This window comes from Lichenostomus cassidix, chromosome 5 (genome assembly GCF_008360975.1).
Source record: "Lichenostomus cassidix isolate B80296 chromosome 5, HeHo_3.0, whole genome shotgun sequence".
NCBI classification, from domain to species: Eukaryota; Metazoa; Chordata; class Aves; order Passeriformes; family Meliphagidae; genus Lichenostomus; species Lichenostomus cassidix.
The window spans coordinates 15,038,329-15,060,230 of NC_139486.1; the positions used below are offsets into that span (position 1 = coordinate 15,038,329).

The following is a 21,902-nucleotide window of genomic DNA, read 5'->3' on the forward strand; positions in this document are numbered from 1 at the left end:
GGCATTTTTCACAGGTTCCTTGTACATCCTCTTCAGGTCTGTGTGCATGAGAGTGTGAATGGGCTGTAGTAAATGTACTGTGAATATTGCCCTCTTGGAAAAGTGTGTTAGGTGTGTAAGGAAGAGAAGGCCTCCAAGTGAATTGCCTTGTTTATAGAATATTTTGTTAAATTGTTTAATATAGGCTATTGATTAAGTTCTGTTAAAACCTTTAGACCTAAAAACTGTTGGTCAGGTCTGGGGCTCACTTTGGCAAGAGTGAGCCACTCTAATCTTGTGATTCAATGGGAGGGTTTCTCTCACTCCTTTTCTATCCTTACCTTTTTTTCATCCCCAGCCCCCATGTACATCATTTTAGTTTGCTTTCAGTTTTAGATTAGCCAAATCAATTTCTCTCCACTGAAAACACATACAGAGGCATATTTTAAGCAAGCTAGCACATGCCTTACTGTCTTTTCTTTGTTTCATTGGTTGGTTTTATTTTTGTTGTTTTTGTAAAGCATAACGGTACTTTAACAGCATATCTACAAACATTTCCATTTTTATTTTAGTAAATGCAGTGAGGCAAGATTGACCCTTCACAAAACCTGGAATGTACTCAGGCAGATTCTGAGAGTGGTAATAAAGACTAGGAATTTAATAGCATTCTAATATACAACTTAATGTTTGTTATTTTTCTAATCAGTGCATTACAGAATAAACACAGAAAATACAACTGGGATTGCACAGATTTAAGTATTTATTACAAGAGGTGGTAAATCATGATGCTTTCAAGATTTTACGTAAAATCCACTGAGTTAATTGATCTTAGATTCCAATGGGCTTTGGCTGAGTCCCCTTATGATATTAAAATCCATCTGTTATTAAACATCATGTTTAATACAACAGTATGCAAATGCTGGGATTTGTAAATATCATTATGCAAAAGTTCAAGTCCAATCATGCTCCTCTTGAAGTCTGCAACATAAATTCTGTAGACATCAATAAGAATAGATTTGGGATATCTTTTTAATTGCACTGTATACAAGTATCGACAGAAGAATACAATACAGTAGTCACAAAATTAAAGAGGCTTCTACGAAACCTACGAAGAAGAGCAGCAGAGAATCAATGAAGTAAAAGCAGTATTTCAAAAAATAATCAGACTTGGCAGTTTTGGAAAATGTACTGGAAAAAAAAAGACAAATTAATTGGCACAGTTTAACAACCTAATTTCTAAGTGCACTTCATAACAACTCTCCTTACAAGCTGCTGTTTTCCCAGAAGATGATGACAAAAAGCCTCATTAGACTATCACTGTTTTATAGTGACAGATTTTATTGCATTGCCAGCTGTGAATCTAAAAAAAAAAAAAAATCCCCCCTAAAAACTCATATAAAGGTTCCTAAAAACCCTGTTTTCTTTTGTTATTGTCAAAAAATAGCAACATAGCATTTCCATGTTTGTGAATACCCACAATTCTATTTTTAAAAAAAATAGAAGTTAAAGAAAAGTGATTTTTGTTTTAGCTTCAAAAATAATGTAAAGAAACATCTAAGAACAAGTTATTTCAATGATCGGAGAGATATGTACAATATGATAGATTTGAGTCAAATCCTGCAAATACATGTTCATGAACAGACTTAGAACCTGTTGATCCTGAGTAACTGTAATTATAAACTGCCAGGAGCAGGCTCTTAGCTTCACCCATTATAAGCTTGTTCACCATCGATCCTAGGCTAAAAAGTGTAGATACAGTATATACTCTGTATACCGATTTATACAAAAGGTCTTTTACAGCTCTAACCCTGTTATTGCTAGGCTAAAAAATTTATATTTTGGAACAAATTACATTAATCATAAAGGATAAAATTGAGATGCAGCTTCTGATGACTGAATTTCTACTTGAGCCATTTTAAACTGGGTACACTGTAGCCATTTGCGGAGCACAGATGAGCTATTGTTCATTTGTCCTGACCCCTGCAACATCCTCAGACTGTGATGGTTGACATTGCTCTGGATGGCTTGGAGGCGGAGCTGAAGTCCAGCAGATAAGTGCTGTTGAAATAATGCAAAACATTTAGTTTCTTAGCTTTAATACATACATTAATACAGCAAAGTGAAGGGTATTGGTTGTTGGCCAGGGGAAGTTCTTACACTGCCCCGGTGTCAAATTCCTTTTTTCCACATCCTGCACTGTGGTATTGCCATGGAAGGCAAATGTGCTTACAGACACAAACCCACACTGAGACCAACTACAAAACTTCTCTTCGCCAAAATTCTCTTGACACACAAACCACATTGATCCACCTTGCTCTCCCTTACAAAGAGAGACAGCTGGCAGAGCTTAACCCAAGCAAACGGGTCCACAATATCTGCTTTAGAACTCAAATCTATCTCCTAAGTCAGGAGTTGCAATCCTGATTTGTCAGGGAACTCTCAAGCCTGAGACATTAAGAAAACCACAGTTCAGGAACAAGCAGTCTCAGCCCCAAAGCAGGACCTGGTTAGAGGAAGTGTTCCAGAAGGGAAAAGCGGAGCAGTTCTGACTACAGGGCAAATATCTCAGCCAGTGGTGCTCTAGGTATGCTCACACTCAGACCTTCATCTCATCTGCATATGCTGCCAGTATCTATTTTCAAAGAGTTTGGTGATCATATCTGATTTCCAGAATTTACAGAAATGTGTCATACCAAGAATAAAAGGATCAGGTACTAGAAACAGCTTACCTTCAGGTTTGACTGTATCATTGGCAACCACATTGGTATGAGCTGCAAGAAGAGGTGCATTTTATTGTTATACAAGTGGCTACAATCATGCTACATTTACTGAGAGACAGAGTAGGATATATCTAATGCATTTGGCCATTTGAGTTGGCACAGTCTGAACCACAAATCTGAAAACGTGGTTATTTGAAGTATTTGAAGAAGGTAACTCTTGGATGTAAAGAAGTCAGTTTCCCTTGTCTGTAGCTTGACAAATCACCAGCAGCAATTACTGATATCCCGTTTAAGGCAATGATGAGAATACAGAATTAAACTTGTTTTAGAAGTCAATTCTTACTTTCCTCATGAGGGTGTTTCTGTATATGCAGGTGAACAACACTGGCGTAAGAACAGCAAATATTTTGCATGGTGAGGTGTACATCAAGAAATTTAAAATACATGCAGCAGTAATTCTTAATAACAGGCCATATATTTAACTGCTAACCAACATTTTATAAGCCACTAGTCACATCAGTGCTTGACTGCAGAGTGTGAGCTATTCTGTAGCCCGGGGAGCACAGGTAAAAGCTATCCAGAATGACAAGGTGAGGAGGTCTGTAAATCTGTCACCTGTGATTGGACTGGAGTGATATGTATTTCAGACTCCTGCTCTTCGGAGAACTTTTACTTCTGAGGAAGTCTAACATGACAACCTTATGAAAGCCAGAGAAGCATTTCTAGCAAAAGTATTCATGTTTTTCAATATTAATTTAACCACTGAGGTTACTGTTCTAAAATGTTCCTCCAAATGGCATTAAAATTTGCAATTTGCCAATTATGCTACCGGGAGCTGCAAGTTAAACCTAATCACTATTGACAACATTAGATAAAGTGCTGTTTCCCTTGCGCAAGGAATGATAATTGTTTCAATTTCAATGCTCTTTTGCTGGAGAATCATATGCAGCTCTGTCAGGACTCATTACTTAGTCTACCACATGAAGAACCATAGTCAAACCTCAGCATTTACGGACAGATGAATGCCAAAACAGCTGGAATGCAGCCAGATGCAGCAGACGTGAGCTCTGTACATCCTTCCGTGGGCTCTCACACTAATGAAGTGCTTAATAAGATGCAGTGACTGCAATCCCATGGGTGTTTTTGGTGAGGAGGGAACAGGTCTGAGAGACCATGCTCCACACCCCACTGCCATCAGCAAAACATCACTGACAATTTTGTCTGGCACTGATAAAGTTCCTATAGAGTTAGTCAGTGGTGGCAGGACTGGTGTCAGAAGTACAGCAAGCAAGAAGGGAAGCCAGGTGAAAAACTTAGGGTACCCCTCTGCATCTGAATCAATTCACTGGACAACTTTTATGGTCAGCTGAGAGAATCAAGCACTTCACATCCAGTTCATCTTGTCCCAAAGCAAGTATCTAAAATAGATCAAGATGAATCATATCCAAAAATACTGTGTATCACCACTGACTATAAAGGGCACTCATGGAAACTAGCTTTTATCGATATCTCTTCTGGACAAGTCTAAGGTCAGATACAGATCTTTGTCCTCCAGCACCAGTTCTGTCTTCCAGGGTCTGGACATATTTAGAGAAATGAAACATTCTGCTGCAGGCACAAGCAAGCAAGCAAGCCCCTCTGGTGCTACAGCTGCCAGATAGGTAAGTCACACAAGAAGACTTCTTTATGGAAGCACTTCAGTTTTCTTAACTAATCCTCAGCCAGCCTTTTCTTCACAAAGAAAGAATACAAAACACTAGTTAGAAAGAACAGGAGGAAGAACAGAATGCTGTCAGACACTTTCAAATTTTTTGAGTTTCTGTTTTCAACAGAACTATATTGATTCGAGTTAAATTTTTAAAGGGAAACCAGGCTGTAGAACAGGCTGGTCATGGTGCTGTTTTGGCTCCCCAAATCTGCTGCCAGCTCCCTTCTCTAAAAAGTTACACAGCAGCTGCTGGAGCTGCCTAAAACCCTTGAGTCTCTGCAAAAGGCCTTGAGCTGTTTCTGTCTTTACTGTAGGCTCCCAAGTTCCTCAGAGATACATTTGATGATCAAAAAGCTGGTCTCCATCACCAATGCCTATCCTGATAAGGCCACTTTCCCAGTTCCTTTGACATAGCAAAGCAGGAGAAAAGTTGAACACTCACTTAAGCCCTTCTAAAGCAGAATGCTTCCCTTCAGAGGAATATATAATGAATTAAATATATGTGTCTATATATGTGCATCTGTGTAAATGTCTATGTGTGTATATATATCTTACTACAACTTAGCAAAAAATTAAATGCATAATGGTTGAAATGTTTTCATAGGAAAGCAAATTTGTTTTTCACACCAGATTGGTCAAGACTGTCTAACATCAGACCCAAAAAATATCCTTTATGAATACAGGAAATGGCTCAAATAGTATAGGAAGTAATCAACACATCCCAATGCTTTCAGTGTGAGTTTAATTTAATAGCAAAGGCCAACAGTACCAGGAGGAGAAAACCTCAAAACACCAACACAAGGAGGAGATGGAGGAGTGCTTATTTCAGGTATAAAGAAAACTCTTGTTTCAGTGAAGAAGAGATGCACTGTTTATGTTATCTCTTTTTTCCCCTCACTTGTCATACATAAAATGGCCACCTAGGACAGCTACCCATAAACCACCTGGCACCACATGACATGCACCACCTTCCCATTTTGGTGCATTTAAGATGTGTGTGTTTAATTGTGCAATGACTTCATTAGCAAATAAGTTTTTACACCACCTGAATCCTCAGACAGAATAAAAGACCCTGCAGTAAATATCATTATTTGAATGATAAATTGTATTTGTCAATGCTACTCTGCTCAGTTCCAAGAGAAGTTCATTGAGAATTATTAATTTTGCTGAATAGATCTCTGAAAAAGTTATAAGAATGTATAAAAAAAACCCAACTCACTACACTATGTCATTTCCTTAAATGAAAACTAAAGCTTGTTTGAAAGACTTAAATCTCAAATAAAGGAGGGGAAAAAAGCTTTAAAATACAAGAGAAAATTGTCTAGAATAAAACAAGCTACCAAAAAACAGCCCAGTCAACTCATTTTCAAAGAATTGCCATTCAGACTTATGAAGTAGGAGTTACAAAGTTCAGTTCTACTTCACAGTCACTGAAGAAGAGACAGTCTCAAATTTGATTTTTTAAATTAGAGAAGCCACTCACTGGTTCCTGTGTTAATAAGCTTTGCACCGCTGCATCTTTGAAGGACTTCAAACATACAATAAGTCTTTCCCTAAATCATGGCACTTATTTTTCAGATCTACAATAAATATTTTTACAATTAGTTAGTTCTGAAAAGGTAGTAACCTGGAACTATGTATCCTATAGTACTATTATGTATGTATATTGTTCATGCAGCATTTCACTTTAGGGCTGAGTAAAGGGGATTTGGTCACCCAAATTCTTCTCTTCCATCTTCCATCCACTAAACATGAAAGCTTAGCACCTTAACTCAGAGTTCCACAGTTTTATGAGCTTGATTTTATAGTAACAACTATGTCCTTTTAACCTGACTTAGCATTACGTTGATATATACTCTCAGATATAACCCCCTGAAAGCATTCATTTGGACTGTGACAGGGATTTGGCCCTAAGGACCTCTCTTTTCACAGATTTAAAGCCACTCTTCATCTTTGTCAAATTCTGAACATCCTGGACTGGCTGAAAGAGAAGCCTATATGTCTTTCAGGCACAGCCATAATCACTTTAACACCCCTTAGTGACAGAATTTCTGTAGCGAATCAAGCCATTACAAATCTGTATTTTCACCATGAGTCTGAATGCTTTCATGTCAGTTGATGTAAAGACCTTCAATTCTTGCTTGATCATGAAAGAGTGGAGTAAAGCAACAGTCAGAAATTTCCTTTATGGCAACAGAACTATATTAACCTTAAACACTTATGTGGAAACTCTCTTGCACTGGAAAAATGTAAAAAAGGCTAGTAAAATCACTTTATGCTTGTGAGAACACCTCAGTCCTTCTGCAAACACTATGATAACCCATGGGAAACTGACCACCAATTTCCAAAGAAACAACACATAAGCATCTAATAACAAGAAAACCACTGTGGCACGAAGTTTTTGTTAGCCACCTGACAGAATGTGAGGCTCAGAACACAGAAGAGATCTGCAAAGGATCTATAATGATTAAAAGATACGGGATGGCTGAAAATTCAGACAATAGCTAGAGGTTCTCAAAGTCAGTGACATTAGTTGTGTCTATTAGAGGAGTAAGACCTTTGTGAAAATGGAAAGAGGAAATGGATTAGATGTTCATCTAAAAAAAAACCAGAACTTGAATTTGTGGTCTGGTCTTCTTACCACATATTTTATTTTTCATTATGCTCTGCTAGAGTTTATTGTTGCATTAACATTCAACTTCAGTTTCTTCCACTTTCTTTTTTTGAGTGTGATGGGAAGCAGAGAGCAGTAGGTTTAGAAATCACAATGATCAGGCAATATCATCAACTAAATATTCATGGTATGGTATGCCTACCTTTACAAAGATAGTAGAGTTGCATTCCTGTAAGGCCTCCATTAAACTGATCACATGCAGGCACACCATTTCCACCATCTTGGAAAAAAAAATCAAGCGTAAAACCAAATTAATGTCCAGCATAACAATGTAGTAAGCCCAGCCAACAGTCTCTAAGAAGAATCTTCCTGTATTTGCTAGGCAGTTATACTGAATCACTAGATGTGCATTTATTAACCACTGTCACACAAGATTAAATATTACGTGAGCACATATGGGATGTTTTTCTTTATTCAGTTTTACCCCGATGTGGTAACATCTATCTGTTAAATATTTCAATCCTTGATGTATCTTAATTCTTATCACACATCAAAACAAGTTGCCTTTGGCTTTGTTCTTTTCAGACATCATAAATTGGTTTTCATGTCTTTGCTGTGTAACTATCATCAATCTGTGTGTCAGAAATTGGTATTTTTATTTACTGAATCTTTGAAAATTAACATACTCACAAAACCCATCTTTCTATCCCCCATTAGAAAACAATTTATTGTTTTGAACTGACAGCTAGTCCATAATTCTTCCATTTTGTATCATAGTTTATGACAGATGCAAATATCAGTTATTTGGCAGTAGACAGCTTTTTATGTTTTATATTGTGTAAATTCACAGGTACAAGACAAACACCCTGAGCCAGCAGTGAGTATTTACAGTGCCTGTCTAAACTACATGTAAATTCCCCTTGATAATAATAAACTTAGCTTTTATGTTGTGCTTTTCATCTTCAAAGTGCTTCACAAACACTAACTAATTAACCTCACAACACCCCTGTGAGACAGGCAAGTATTATTATCTACATTTCACAGAGCAAGAGCTGAGGCAAGAGCTTAATAACTGTGGCACTAAAGCTACATAATGATATACTTTCACAAAAAGGATTGGAACTTAGGACTCCCTGGTCATATTCTTGTCCTAAGGCTTGACAAGAGGCTTTTGTGTCTGACTAAACAACTGGCTGGTAAGAAATGCTATGCACACTTCCTATTCTTTCAAATGGAGGTTCCTGAACTACTGTTCCCAACAATGGCTTGTGAAGCACAGAGACCCCACCAGATGTCAGAAGCTAAAATATCATCTAAGGACAGCTTTAGGCAGTCCTTGCCTGATTATGGACAAGACACAGGAAAGAACAACTGGTTTAGATATTCAAGTGCAGCCCATGCAATTACAATTAAAAGGGTAAGGCCCATACCCACCTGGGATAGAAGATGTTTCATGTGGGACAAGGGGAATTATATAAAACGATTTCCATACACAGAGGTCTACACTTAAAAAAGAAAATCCAAACAAACCAAGAATGAAAAACCTTGATAGCACCAAACCTTAAGAGCACCTGACTTAAGAGTAATGGGCCATGTATAAAAATGTTTCCCACTCAAAGCTAACATCAGGTTCTCCAGAGTCAGAGCTACTAGTGAACATCCCAGTTAAAAAGTTTTGAGCTGTTATGACTATCTGCAATGTGAGATACACAACAGGTCTTGCCCATCCTAAACAAGCTCTTAACCCTAATCCTGCAGGCACAGAGATTTTTAGTCAAGGGTAAGCAATAGAACAGCCATAAGGGAGCTGCTGGAACCCCTCTGGGTTCTTATTGTACGAAGTTGCTCCAACAGAAGAGAGTATTTGGGATAAACAAATGTTCAAAGGTTATTTCCAAACAAATGGTATGGATGATTTCTGGACAGAGTGAACATTTCCCTTTTAAATCTTATATCTAGAGATGCCTTCTTCAAGTTATTCATTACTCCAAAATGTTTCAAGACATATATATGTAGCTTCTTTTTGAAGAGTAACCAGTGAATTATGGGTGGCAAATTGTCAGCAGCTGTATATTTTTCACCATTACATGGTAAAAAATAATCAAATGGATATTCACAGAATTATCCTAGAACAGTTCATTTCTGCTGTAAGGCAGAGCCACATAACACAACAGACCACGGTTAAGAGCAGAAATATATAAAAAATGAGATGTGATGCAAGGAGCTCTTAATCCAACAAGCAGAGACTCAAGCTCCTGATGCTGTTTCAGGCAGATTCTGGCTAGATCCTGTTTCAGGCCCACTGTGAGGTTAAACCACTATGAATTAGCTAGCCCTTTAATTTCTCAAAAGCATCAAAGTCACTTTATGATGTTATTCATAGTCTGTTGTATTCCACTGAAACAGAGCCAAGCCTCCTCTGAGTTTAATCTGTACTAAATCTGTCTGCAGCACCTGACTCACCACTTTGTTATGTGCCATTAGCTGGAGGATGCTCGGTGTCACTCGGCTCCAGAACTCCAGGGCTGTAAGGATTGCTGTAAAGCTAAATTCATTCTGATTCTGGACTGTCGGAGCTACTGCTGTTTGTTCACAATACACTGTCCAGAGCTGAGCAAAAATAAACGCATGGAACAGGGAACACATGTGCAGAACAGATGTCTGTGGAAACGGAAAATAGAAGAAAATGTTTATTTAAATAAGCATATTGGAATACAGTGCAGAGGCTTTCATCCCCTGTCATGCATCCCACTGTGCACTCTTGCCCCTCACTTTCCCGTATTTCCCTCCCATTAGGAACTAGTAAGTCAAATACACAATAACATCTTCTCCATGTTTAAAAAATGGGTTTATATTTACAGACCAAAAACTGCATTTGCAGACATGCTCCTATGCCATCTACGTGAATGGCATTAAGGTCAGTCCCTTTAAAAGAAGATTAGTTTTGAAAAACAGGTATTCAGGACTATTTCTGAAACTTTCTTAATGGAAATCTCCACTGAAATCTGTGGAAGGCCTGGAGGCTCTGGCACATACAATTCCAGAAATGCTGCTGGGGTAAGTCATTCAGATTCTGCTCACCTGAAAAGACAGTTATCATACAAAATACATGATGCTACATCTGTTCTGTTAATCTGTCATCCATTTCTACCTTGCTGGGACTGCTCATAGTCACAAGGAAACAGTCAAGGAAAGAGAATTAATTTTGCATGCTCAAGCATGGCTCCTTGCTAATCCTTGTCATATATCACCGTGTCTGAGTCTCAGGGACTGCTGGGCATTAACTACTTCATGACAAGAAACATGCTTCTGGTCAGAGATGTTTTCTCAGTTTGCAAGTGCAAGAGGGATTCATGCTCTCTGGCAGTATGATTGCACCAAACATCGCAATGGTTGCTTGGTAACCGGAAAGAGGTATTTGAAAGAACAAAAAAAGGCCAAAGAAATGAATGGGAAGCACCAGTGTCTTGGCAGGATAAAGGGAAAGAAAGGAGGATTTTATGTATAAGATAAATGTGTGATCATTCTGCTTCTGTCACTAATAAATACCTGGTTGGTATCAACGACTGCTGCTATATTTGTGTTAAACTACTGTCACAAATTTCTTATAATCTGTAGTAACTCTTCTTGTCCTGAACACCTTAAGAAAAAAGCTGTGCTTGAATCATCACTTTTTGTAATTATTTTGATCATAAAATTATTTACATGCTATCCAATGCAACTATACAAATAGAATAAATAACTTTTTGAAGAGATTTGCTACAGAGATGGTCATTGCTAAAGCTTCAATTCGGAATTCAGTTTTACTCTCCTCATTCCTGTGTTCAGACATTTTCAAACAGCCGAACCTCCAACTTAACTGTACTGATTTCATCAGTTTTCTATGCATGTAAGAAAAACTGTACAGAGATTTCTTTCCCTAGGTCCTGGATTTTATTTAGGTCTTACCCCTCCTGTTTTCTTACTAAAAATAAATGTTTGCAATAAGTAAATACATAACACATCTCTACTTAAAATACATAACCCCTTACCTTTGATTGCTCTGGGAACCCAATCAGAATAACAATAAGGTGGTCAGCAATTTGTGAACCCGCATCCAGTGGAATAGGCATGCAAGATGATGGAGAATTTGGACAGACAACATTGTGTGTCAGAGACCCCAGAAGTAGCCAGGACAGCAAACGAATGTGTGAGACACATTCTATGAACTCTTTGGGCCTGTCAAAAAAGAGCAGATTTGACAATGGTACTAAGTTTTCTGGCTTTCCCCAAAATATGAACCCTCCTTATGCATATTAGGCAGATGCAGTCTCAGTGTACTGGAGACACAGATCATTGGTACAGCTTGTGGGAAGATTCCAACCACACAGAACTTAGTGGCCTTGACGCAGCATATACAAGTCCAATAGGACATATTTGGTGGGTCTAAGAAACAGTCTGTAAAAAAGGTTAAAGCATTCACAGATTCCTTGCTTCCATATACAGTGACTTTTTTACACAGATATCCATCAGATGGGAAGGATTGCCCAAGTGGAAATACTCCTCTCAGCTCCCCTGCACACCACACAGCTGCCTTACCTCCACTGTGTTCCACTTCTCAACTGGTAAAGTGGAGTTCATTTCTGTTTTCTTGAGCCTCTCCTTGAACATCTGGATTGTGTTTTTGAGGACTATGCTTTTTTGTGACACTTAGGTATTTGTCCACCATCTAGTGAAATGTCTAATTGCAAAGCAGTGTGCTTATATAATCTAAAAGGGAAGAGCACTCTGCTGGTGACATCTTGTCTGTCCTTTTGCTGCTTCCAAGCTCAAGACTAAATACTCATTTGAGTTCATAGGCACAGGAAAAAAAATTGGTTCCATCAATAAATCACTATTTACTAGGCCACTCTCATTGCTGGTTTTAGTTTCTATTTTGATGTCATTGTCAAAGACCCATATTACCCAAGAGACATTCCAATAATATTTGGTTTCTAACTCTTTTTGGTATTCCTTTTTGTGGAAAAGCATTCTCACCCTTGTTGCATTGCTGAAGGAGGATGGTAAAGCCAAGGCAAATATCGGATCACAGCTTTGTTGTCCCTGTGGTTTCCTCGGGTGATTTCCATAGCAGCAATCTGAGCTAAACCAACTTTCAGATGTCCACCAAATGTATCTTCATGCAGTGGCTGAGAACAAGTCTTCATGTGACTCTGCAAGGCAAATATCTGATTTCCTACCCAGAAAGACTATTTTGCTTGAATTAAGTTCTTCCAAACAACAACATATTCTATTTCACTCCCCTTCAATTCTTTCTCAGGACCTCTAACTGTGTCTACAAAACAAAATTCAGAAATAGATTTTAAAAAATTCTCCAGTCCCTATATTAGTAACACCTGTATGCAGATCCTTCCACAGAGGGCCACAATTTCAAGAGGCCACACAAAATATAAATTGGGTAAAATGTATAGGCAGCTTTTGTACCAGCAAACTCAACAGCTGATAAATGCAAACTAATCCTTGCACATCCAGAGAGCTTAGGTGAAAATGGAAGAATCTAACCATTTAACAAGATAGCATCTGGGCAGGAAATGCCATCCATGTGCAATATTCCATTTGCATGTTCAGAAAGAAGCTCTCACTCATTCACCAGCAATATGACTATATTGCACTATTCAGGTGTTACAAATGCCTTTAAACTTTGCAATAAAAAGGGCCAAACCTCTTACCAAGAAACATGAAAATATTTATGCCTGTAAAGATAATTTATTATCCTGCTTTGCCAGCTATAAGGGATGTTTCATAGGTGCTTCTTGAGATACTTCTGTATTTCTGTTCAGCTAACTTTGCATTACCTTCTGGTACTAGACTATAATAGAACACATGTTGACTGCAGTTGCTTGCTTAAAAGGAGAGCCATATGCTCTGCACAAGAAAATCAGGTCATCAGTTATTCAATTACTATAACAGGATAAAAATCAGTGAACCAATAATGTTTTTGTAACAGATAAGTATCTGACGCCAGAAACTTACACTCTCAAATTGCACTTACTTGAAGTCACTTTCAAGAGAAAAGCCCCTATGTACCAGCATGAATATCTAATGACTTTGTTGTACAGCCAGGTAACAAGGATAGACAGTTACGCAAGCAGATACATTATAAATCTTCAAAAATTGTGGGATTTTCTAAATGAATTCCTGCCAAGCTTTACCAATTAAATTGTTGTCCCAAATGGGAAAAAAACCCCAATAATAAATCAAACGGAAACAGTACACAGAAATGTGATTATCTTGAGAATTAACTTTTATACCTTTTTCACAATGCAGTAGTTGCTAATACACAGGAATTAGCCTCTTTCAAAGAAATTATTCTTGGACACACAAAAGATGACACTGGATATAAACAAACAACTTTAACTATTTCTGTTCACTGAATTTCTACAGAAAGTAGAAATTTCCAAATTTGAAAAGTAACATTAAACTTCTGCTGTTGGGATTGTTACTGGTCATATAAATCATACAGCAGTCTTCGTTAGCTATCAACCCCAGATGCTGTTGATAATACACACTTGTCGTAAGAAACTGTACAACCAGATGATCTTAAGACTCATTTTCTAGGGAGTAACACCTCTGTTAATAAAACCCAAGCAATGTAAGTAAATATATTAAATGAGTTTGTAAGATTTTTAATCTAGATGTTGTGAATTTCTTTGAAGTTCTGACTATTTGTAAACTTAGAAATGCTTGCAAATATTTTCTGAACTGTGTTGAAACCACAGAGTGATTTTTATGTGGTTAAATAAAAACTGCCTTTTAATTTTCTAAGCCAGAAAATCTTTTTCTTGACAATACATAAAATGATGGTCATATTTGACTCTCCTATTATGCTAATTTTGTCCTCAGATTCCTGTATTACATGGCTAAATCAAAACAACATGAAATTTCTGGCATAGTTTTAAATGGCCAGACAACACATCTGGGAAGCTTCTTGTCCAATTTCAAAATATGAAAGTGAAAAAATGGGTAAAAGTTTTAGTTCATGTTCTACCAATACCCATATGTAAAATTTTAAAAAACAAATACTCGCACTGAGAATAAGAAGTAATCATCTTAGCAGAATGCAGCACTGTAAGAACCATTCTGAAAATCAGACAACAGCTCAAGGGAGATGGCCAGAAGGAAAAAAAGTCCAAATGACAGAAAGCTTTTTACAGAACCATTTTACATAGGAGAGAGGATACCTGCAAGTACTTATAAACAAATTTTCCCCATTCCTGGTTCCAGATAAGTTCTTTTTTTTTTTCTGTGGAACTAGCAAACCAGATGTATGTCTTGCCTCATTTATGATTCATTTGCCTACCTATTCTGAAAGCAGTTCTGACCTTTAAGAAAAATGGGTGAATAACTTAAGAGGATATAGTGGGAAGGCAATCCAATTGAACTTAAAATGATTAATTACTTTGTGCTTTGAAGTAAATTTCTACTCCAGCATAACAGGCTGCTTCCTTAGACTATTTTTTTCATTCACAGGAATTCATGGCCAACAGGGTAAGAACTTAAGAAAAGGGATATTTTGTCCAGTAAAATACAGTTATAGTGAGTTTCAAGACACAAGTTTCAGTTTAGCTGGGATTCTTCTTCCTTTGTGGTAATAGTACTAACTTGCAATAAGGCATCTGAGGTGGATTGGAGGGGCAAGGGGAACAGTGAACAATTGAATGTGTGAGAAACTAGTAGGGTAAAAATCCTCATCTCAGTGCTTCCCAAACAAACTCCAGAGCAGCAATGTTACTTGGGCTATTTCTTTTTCCAAACATCTTAGATAATTTCCGTTCTGTAGGAAATTTAATAGGAACATGAAGCTCCTCCATGAAACAGGAATTCTAGGTTTTGTTCAGCTAATGACTACTAGGATCTTTTTATGAAATGCATCCCCAAATAAAATACTTTATGTTAACGAAGAATTTTCCTATCATTCCTCTTAACAATTTGTCATCCAGTTCATCATGCAGTATGGACTACAGAGGTAAGAGCTATTTGGTTTTTTCCCCTCAACAGAATATAACCTGACAATGAAAACAACAGCATCCATTAGGAAAAGGACAACCCCCTTTTTTAGGTCAATTACTGCATTTTAATTAACTCTGAACTTCCAATTAATTTAAGTGTCTGTTTGTGTCTGTGAGACATAGGATTCCTCCACAAGAGTGTACTTAGTTGCACAGGCAAGGAGTTTTATACTTCCCTGCATTATATTAAACACTACTACTCACAGTGACTTTGGTATGACATTTGCTCATCATCAACATTTCAGAAAAATCAATCCTGCATTTTTATTGTGTGCTCATGATATTTGAATCAGCCTCCATTTCAACACCACATAAGCTACTTTTTACTGATGCCAAAGAAGTCTCTAATCTATAACAGTACTAACATTTTTATAAAAGAGAAAGAAAAAAGCCTGTCCATCATCCTCAAATACTTCCTACCGTGTCTCCCAGGCAGGTTCCTTACAGAACACATTTTTTGTTAAAAAATGCATCCACTTTAGATCAATGTATACCCAGAACCAACCTTCAATTTGGTTAAGGTATGCATATCTGCAATGAAATCCAGCACTTCCCCAACATATTGCCTCATGCATTCCATTGCTGCTGTTCCACACTAAAACATAAAAGAAATAAGTTTAAGTACCAGGTTTTGCTTCACTAGAATACAATTTGTCTGTCTCAAATTCTTTATTTTACTTTTTAGTTAGATTAATTAGGAATAGGTATTCTTTGATGTTCTTCTTCTCACTGTATTATGTCCTCTTATCTGATTATAGTATAAGAAGATAGCCCAGCTGCTGTAGCTTCTTCATGCATCATAAAATACTCTTATCTGTGACAGCAAGAAAAGATTAACTGATGAAACTTACAAGAATATTCTTGTCACGTCATCCTAAAATTTACAGTGGTCCAGAACCAAAGTCTTAAAAACTCAATGAGAATTAAACAACTCAAGTTTTTCAGGCAGCTGAGCATTTCTACAATTGGAACCAATCAGTTATTATAAAAAAAAAAAAACCAAAATTCAGTCACAGACACAGATGCCCTTATATTCATATTAATCAAGGTGGAAAAACAAATTAAATAACTGGCTTCAGGTATTTTATGTGTAAACATCACTGAAATGTAGTACTATGTTTTCCTTTTTGCAAAAAGTAACTAGTATTTCTTTCTATATTCCTGAAGAAATAACATTCAAAACACAGCATCTTACTGGAACTTAAGCTAAGAAGTGCTCCAGTTAGATGATAAAGGTATAAGCTTATTGAGAAGCCACCTGTGCCAGAGCAAAAACAATCTCAAAGGGAAAACAAAAGGACTCAGTGTGGTGCTGGCTGTATTCTCACAGCACAAATTTTCATAATCCTTTTCCTAGAACAGTGACAAATGTGAATCTGGCCCTCAGCTAGCACAAGATGTGCCTGAGGTGCGTAAAGCAGTCAACAGAACAAAGCTGTCAGATTAAATAAGGGCTTTGAACAGATCAGAGAACCCTGCAGGGAAGCTTTCAGAAGGTGATACGACCAACCCACTAGGTATCATATAAACCTCTGTTTATATGTTAATAATCTGAGGTGAAGATAATGCTAGCTGAATTCAAGAACTATGAATGCCTCCTTCTTAGGGGCCAAGTAAAAGAAATGCTTAACTTTTGAGGCTAAATGATCACATTATTAAATTAGATATCTTTTTGAAGTCACCAAAATCTATTTTATCCCAAGTCACAGGGTCAGGGCAAAACCTTGTAGTAAAGTTTACAGAAGAAAACTACTATTCTTTGACCTCTTTTTAATTACCTGCACTTTGAAGCATAGAAGCTGGTTATCCTATCTGAGTATACAAATGAACCAGATTAGTTTTGATAACAAAATTATTAAGCCACGGTTGAGTTTCAGTGGCTGAATTTGAAAAACTGCCAGCATTCTATATTTAAGCAACTGACCTGGGCACTCCTCATTTTTGTATGTTAATATCAATCTACAGTGTTGAACTATGCCACCTTCTGGCTTTTCAAATGTTGTTCCTGTCAGTTCCCATGACAGAATAAGTACCAGTATAATATGGTCATTGGGAACCCTGTCAGTATATCCTCCATCCAGTTTATGTGCACTAAATATTCGACCTGGGTTCTAGAATATTCTATAATAGAATTATGAAAGATGCTACACTCCAATCTCTGGAAATAAATGCTCAGTTGCACAAGACTTCTCTCCAACCACGTATTCTGTTTCATGCAAGCAGTAGGCAGCCTAATTTTCTGTGATTTCTTCTGAAATGATCATGTTCCTATCACACCTTATAACACCAATGTTAGTCGATCTATTTAAAGCAAGTATAAATTAAAATATCCTGTTGGAAGAAAAGGTATTATTAAAGATTGGCATTTAAAAAATCACGCACTTCAGAAGATACATGGGAAAGATCCTATTAAGTCATCCCTAAAACTGACACACACACACACAGGGAAACAAGTTTTCCTCACTCAGCTTGTGAAGCAAACCATGGCTAACCCTCTTCCATCTGCCTGGGTACTCAGTCACACGTGTCATGGAACAAGTCAAGACCTCCCATTGTGCTACTTCCTCCTTTATTCACCAGGTGCATATTAAGTGCCTGGGCAATTAGGAGTACTTGTAATTTAGCTACACTTATCAGCAGGATATAGATGAATGACATACATTACAAGAAAAATAACATTAACTCCCTTCTTTAATCGGATAATCTTTTGTGAGAATGGAGGCAATGGCTTGAAGCTTTACATCTGCTACCATTTTTTGATGAATTCAGCTGGTCTGTTCCCCACTGAGAATTGCAGGTTTTGATTTGTCTTCCTGAGCACAGGCTCCACTGAAGTCAGTTACATGACTAAAGGTTATCAGTGAAAGGAAGGGAAGCAACATCAAATTCAGAACTTTTCCACCATTAAAAAAAGGATGAAGCTTCTCAACCTCTGCCGGTAACACATCTCGCCAACCAGAGGAGAAATGAAAAGGAAAGAGCATTAAAATGAAGCAAAGCAAGCTGAGTAAGATGAATTTTTTAAAAAATCAGAACAACAGAATTAAGAAATGGGCATTGGTTCAGTACTTACTCCAGGCAATGAGGCAATCATCTGTTTATGTAAGATTGTTGACTCAGCTAGTTTTGTTCCAGCATCTGCACAAACAAACTAAGAAGAAATTAAAGACAAGTTATTTTCTAATTATTTTTTGAGGAACCTGAAGACATGAATAATTTATTCATTACTTCATTAAAATCAGTTCAGATCTCTTCTTGCTTTTATTCAGGGTAATTTGCCTTTAGAGATCTTTCTTTATAAACAACCTAGTTAACTTATCATGATAAATGAGATAATTTTAATGAAAAAAATTCTGACTTTATTGTGCTTAATTAACACATAAGCTGTGCAGGAGCAATTTGAAGAATATTATACAATAAATCAGATCTTCTTTATGAACAAATATATACATATTTGCTATCCCTTCCATTTATCAAATGCTTCTCTTTCACTGTAGAATAAACCATGATAGAGAATGATAAGGCAGGATGCCATATTCTTCACAGTGATACTACAACATGTTCACTGGAGTTCTACAATGATTAATTATATGAAGAGTTTTGAAGTTAACAATGTACTAATATGGTGTGGTATAACTCCTGCACAGGCCACAATACTACAACAGGCCACAACTCCTGTACAGGCCACAATACTACATAAACAAGCTGTTTCTGAGAGATGGTCAGTGTCATTCTATTACAGTAGAATATCTCTCATTGCTTTCCTTATGCTTTTATTTCCTTGCTTTATTTTTCCTTTTTTCTTGTTTCTTTTCGTTTCCAAATTCCTTGACCTAAAATCTCCAATGTCCACATCATTCATACATTGAACTTGCTAATACTGTTATTTAAATATTATAAGCTTCAATAATGCATTGGACACCCTGCAGATCATTTGCTTATTCCTACAACTTCTCGTCCTATCACTGTATTTGCACTCGAGCAATTTTTGTCCATAGTGATGCAATGTAACTTTCTAAGAATGAGCACACAGAAAATAACAATCAACTAAGGTCTAAACTTCAATTTTCTCTTTTATTAAAAAGTAATTAATACCATGGTACTTTCACAAACTGAGACAGATATTGACTACACAATATATTTTATGGTTGCCTAATGCATATATATTAGCAGTACTCTCAATGACTGACTGCTCTTCATGAAAATATTTTGAAGTATCCTCTGCAGCCCTAGAATTTACTCGTACACTTCCACAAGCTTGACCTTTTAATGAGATTTAATCTGAACTCAGTCTGCCTACCAAGATTTTGATTTGTCTTTCTGACCACAGGCTCCACCGTCTTGACAAGAAGTCTGCTCTTTTGGAATACCAGAAAGATATACCTGAGTTCAAACTAATAATCTTATTAAGTATCCTCAGACATCAACCTGGCTGCAGTTGACTCTTTTTCTGGTAGAATTTGTTTTACACCAGAATAAGCCAAATAGAAATAAAACAGGAATCTAACTCATATTTCAGTTGAGAGATGGCCTGTGGCTCTTCTGTGCCACAGCTGTAATAATTATATGGTAAGTAAGGGAAAGCCTTAGGGTTAGGGATGGTATCAATCCAGCAAAGGCAGTGGAGTCTAAATTCAAACAGCAACCATGACTCTCTACTTCTCTGTTAAAAAGAAGGACCACTGATGGACTAAGGCAAACAGATGCCAGATTTTCTCCAAATGTGCCTTATTTCAGATAGAGCAATGCTGACGCTATGCCCACTGGACAATAGGCTATTTTCTATGTAAAGGAATTTTTGGCTGACCATTTGTGTGCAGATTTGGCTTCTCTTGCACTACATCAGCAACAAAACAAGACCATAATTCCATGAAGAATCTGTCTGAGTATATTTAGCACCCAACAGTGAGTTCAGTGCACTGCTACAGACATTGTACAGGACTCAGCATCTAAGTCAACAAAAAACTCATGCCAAAGAAAAATGTCATTTATTTCAGACATTTTCTTTTAAGAACAATAATAACAAGCTGCAGCCAAAGGAACCTCTACTGGTCTCTTGTAAGCTTTCTATAAAGGCCTACAGGGGAACTATGTTTAAAAAAAGAAAAGGCAATACAAAAAGCTATTTCTCTATCTTTGCACAGAGGAGTTGGGGTTAAGTAAGTGGTAGCAATTTATATGTGAAAAACAACTGACAAACTTAAGTCAGTTTCTAATGAATAACTAGCCCTTGTTTAGCTTCTTTTTCTTATCATCAGACTGACAGTTCCAAGGATCCTTCCTGAAGATGCAATGTAGTCAGATCACAGAATCAGAATCATTTAGGTTGGAAAAGACCTTTTAGACCAGAGTACAACCATAGACCTTATACTGCCCAGGCCACCACTAAACCATGTCCTTAAATGGAACTCCACAACTTCCCTGGACAGCCTGATCCAGTGCCTGACAACCCTTTCAGTGGAGAAATTTTTCCAAATAGTCAAACTAAAACTCCTCTGGGAGTTTTAGCTGGGAAAAGAGACCAACCCCCACCTCACTAAAACATGGGGAAATCAAACTCAAAATAAAAAATTTCTTGTATTTTCAGTCCAATTCCCTGTCTCCCTCTACAAATACCATAATACATTAAGATGTCACTGGCAAGAGATTTCATGCCAACCATATGTATCGAAAAAAAAAAAGGAAAGAAAATTGGAAATAAAAATAACTCAAAATTGAAAAGAAAAAAATATGGGTAAGTAGTTGCCACAGATCTTACTAGCATTGCCTGTTGAGATACAGCAGCAGTATAATATCTAAACTGGAATGTCTGCTCACTCTAGTGAATTATCTATATATGATAAACTATATATATTATACTTCCAACCATAATCAGAGACTTTAAAATTTATACTCTTAGAGATATATTACACGTAACAGTAAATCCTTACATTTAGTAACTAGCAGATCAGATCTTCACAGAACCATAAAGTGAAACCACTAGATATACCCTGATTTACATTAGCTGACATTTCCTCCCAAAGTAGGAGTTACCTAAACAAAACAAATCAGGTATACTGAATCTTAAGAGCCTGAATTAACAAGCATATTCTGAAGAGACACCAGTATAAGTTGAAGTCAATGGAAATCCTGAAGATGCGTGCTGATGAAATGTGAGGAGGAGAAAAGTACTGGGAAACAAAATGCTGAGTGAAGAAGCAGTTCCTATGGAAACCCATGGAACAGCAGCATGTATATGATGGCTTTCATTTGCTAGGACAAATCAAGGAGACAGTCTTTCTGCACCCTTTATCATCCAGGACACCTATGCAAAGAGTGGAGTGATCTGGTTAAAATTCTCATTCTTTGTAAAGTGGGATAAAGTTAACAACTCAGCCTTAATGTCACCAATGACACTGATGGCACTATATAATCCGGATAAACGTGGGTGTCAAATGTACCTTTCTAGGAACTCCTTTGTTAGTCAGCCCACGACTGATCTATCAATAAATTAAAGTGCTCCTGGCTCCTTTGTTATCTGGAACATTTTGACAGAATCTCTGTATTCTGTATGCAATGTCTATATCGAATCTTGCATGCAGGCTAACATGTCCATGGAGACAAGATTGCTGGAAGTTAAAACCATTTCCGTTGGTGCTGTGTTAACTCTGTTATGGCATTATTCATTCAATAGCACACAATTTGAATTAACATTGTAGTGGCTTTGTGTGGTAAAGTGGTGAACCAATCCCTTCATTCCATTAATGGCACCAGAGAAAATTTTAAAAATAAGATACATATGCATTTTTACTGGTAGATTTCTTAAATCACGGTGGTGCTTAAGATGGGCTTAG

The 21,902-nt window shown here is 37.1% G+C and overlaps 1 protein-coding gene across 7 annotated transcripts in view; it reads right to left on the bottom strand.

The window, feature by feature from the left end:
- Nucleotides 1–721: 721 nt before the first annotated feature.
- Nucleotides 722–21,902, bottom strand: part of UNC79 (unc-79 subunit of NALCN channel complex) — a 108,030-nt gene continuing 86,849 nt past the window's right edge. For all 7 annotated transcript variants that reach the window (XM_085061505.1, XM_085061506.1, XM_085061502.1 and 4 more), the window contains 8 exons: nucleotides 18,143–18,220; nucleotides 15,575–15,664; nucleotides 12,038–12,213; nucleotides 11,053–11,239; nucleotides 9,485–9,682; nucleotides 7,224–7,301; nucleotides 2,709–2,750; nucleotides 722–2,037 (listed from right to left, as the gene is read on the bottom strand). In XM_085061505.1, the coding sequence (XP_084917631.1) occupies nucleotides 1,837–2,037; nucleotides 2,709–2,750; nucleotides 7,224–7,301; nucleotides 9,485–9,682; nucleotides 11,053–11,239; nucleotides 12,038–12,213; nucleotides 15,575–15,664; nucleotides 18,143–18,220 (1,050 nt within the window). In that variant the 3' untranslated portion in view covers nucleotides 722–1,836. The remainder of the gene's footprint in view (nucleotides 2,038–2,708; nucleotides 2,751–7,223; nucleotides 7,302–9,484; nucleotides 9,683–11,052; nucleotides 11,240–12,037; nucleotides 12,214–15,574; nucleotides 15,665–18,142; nucleotides 18,221–21,902) is intronic.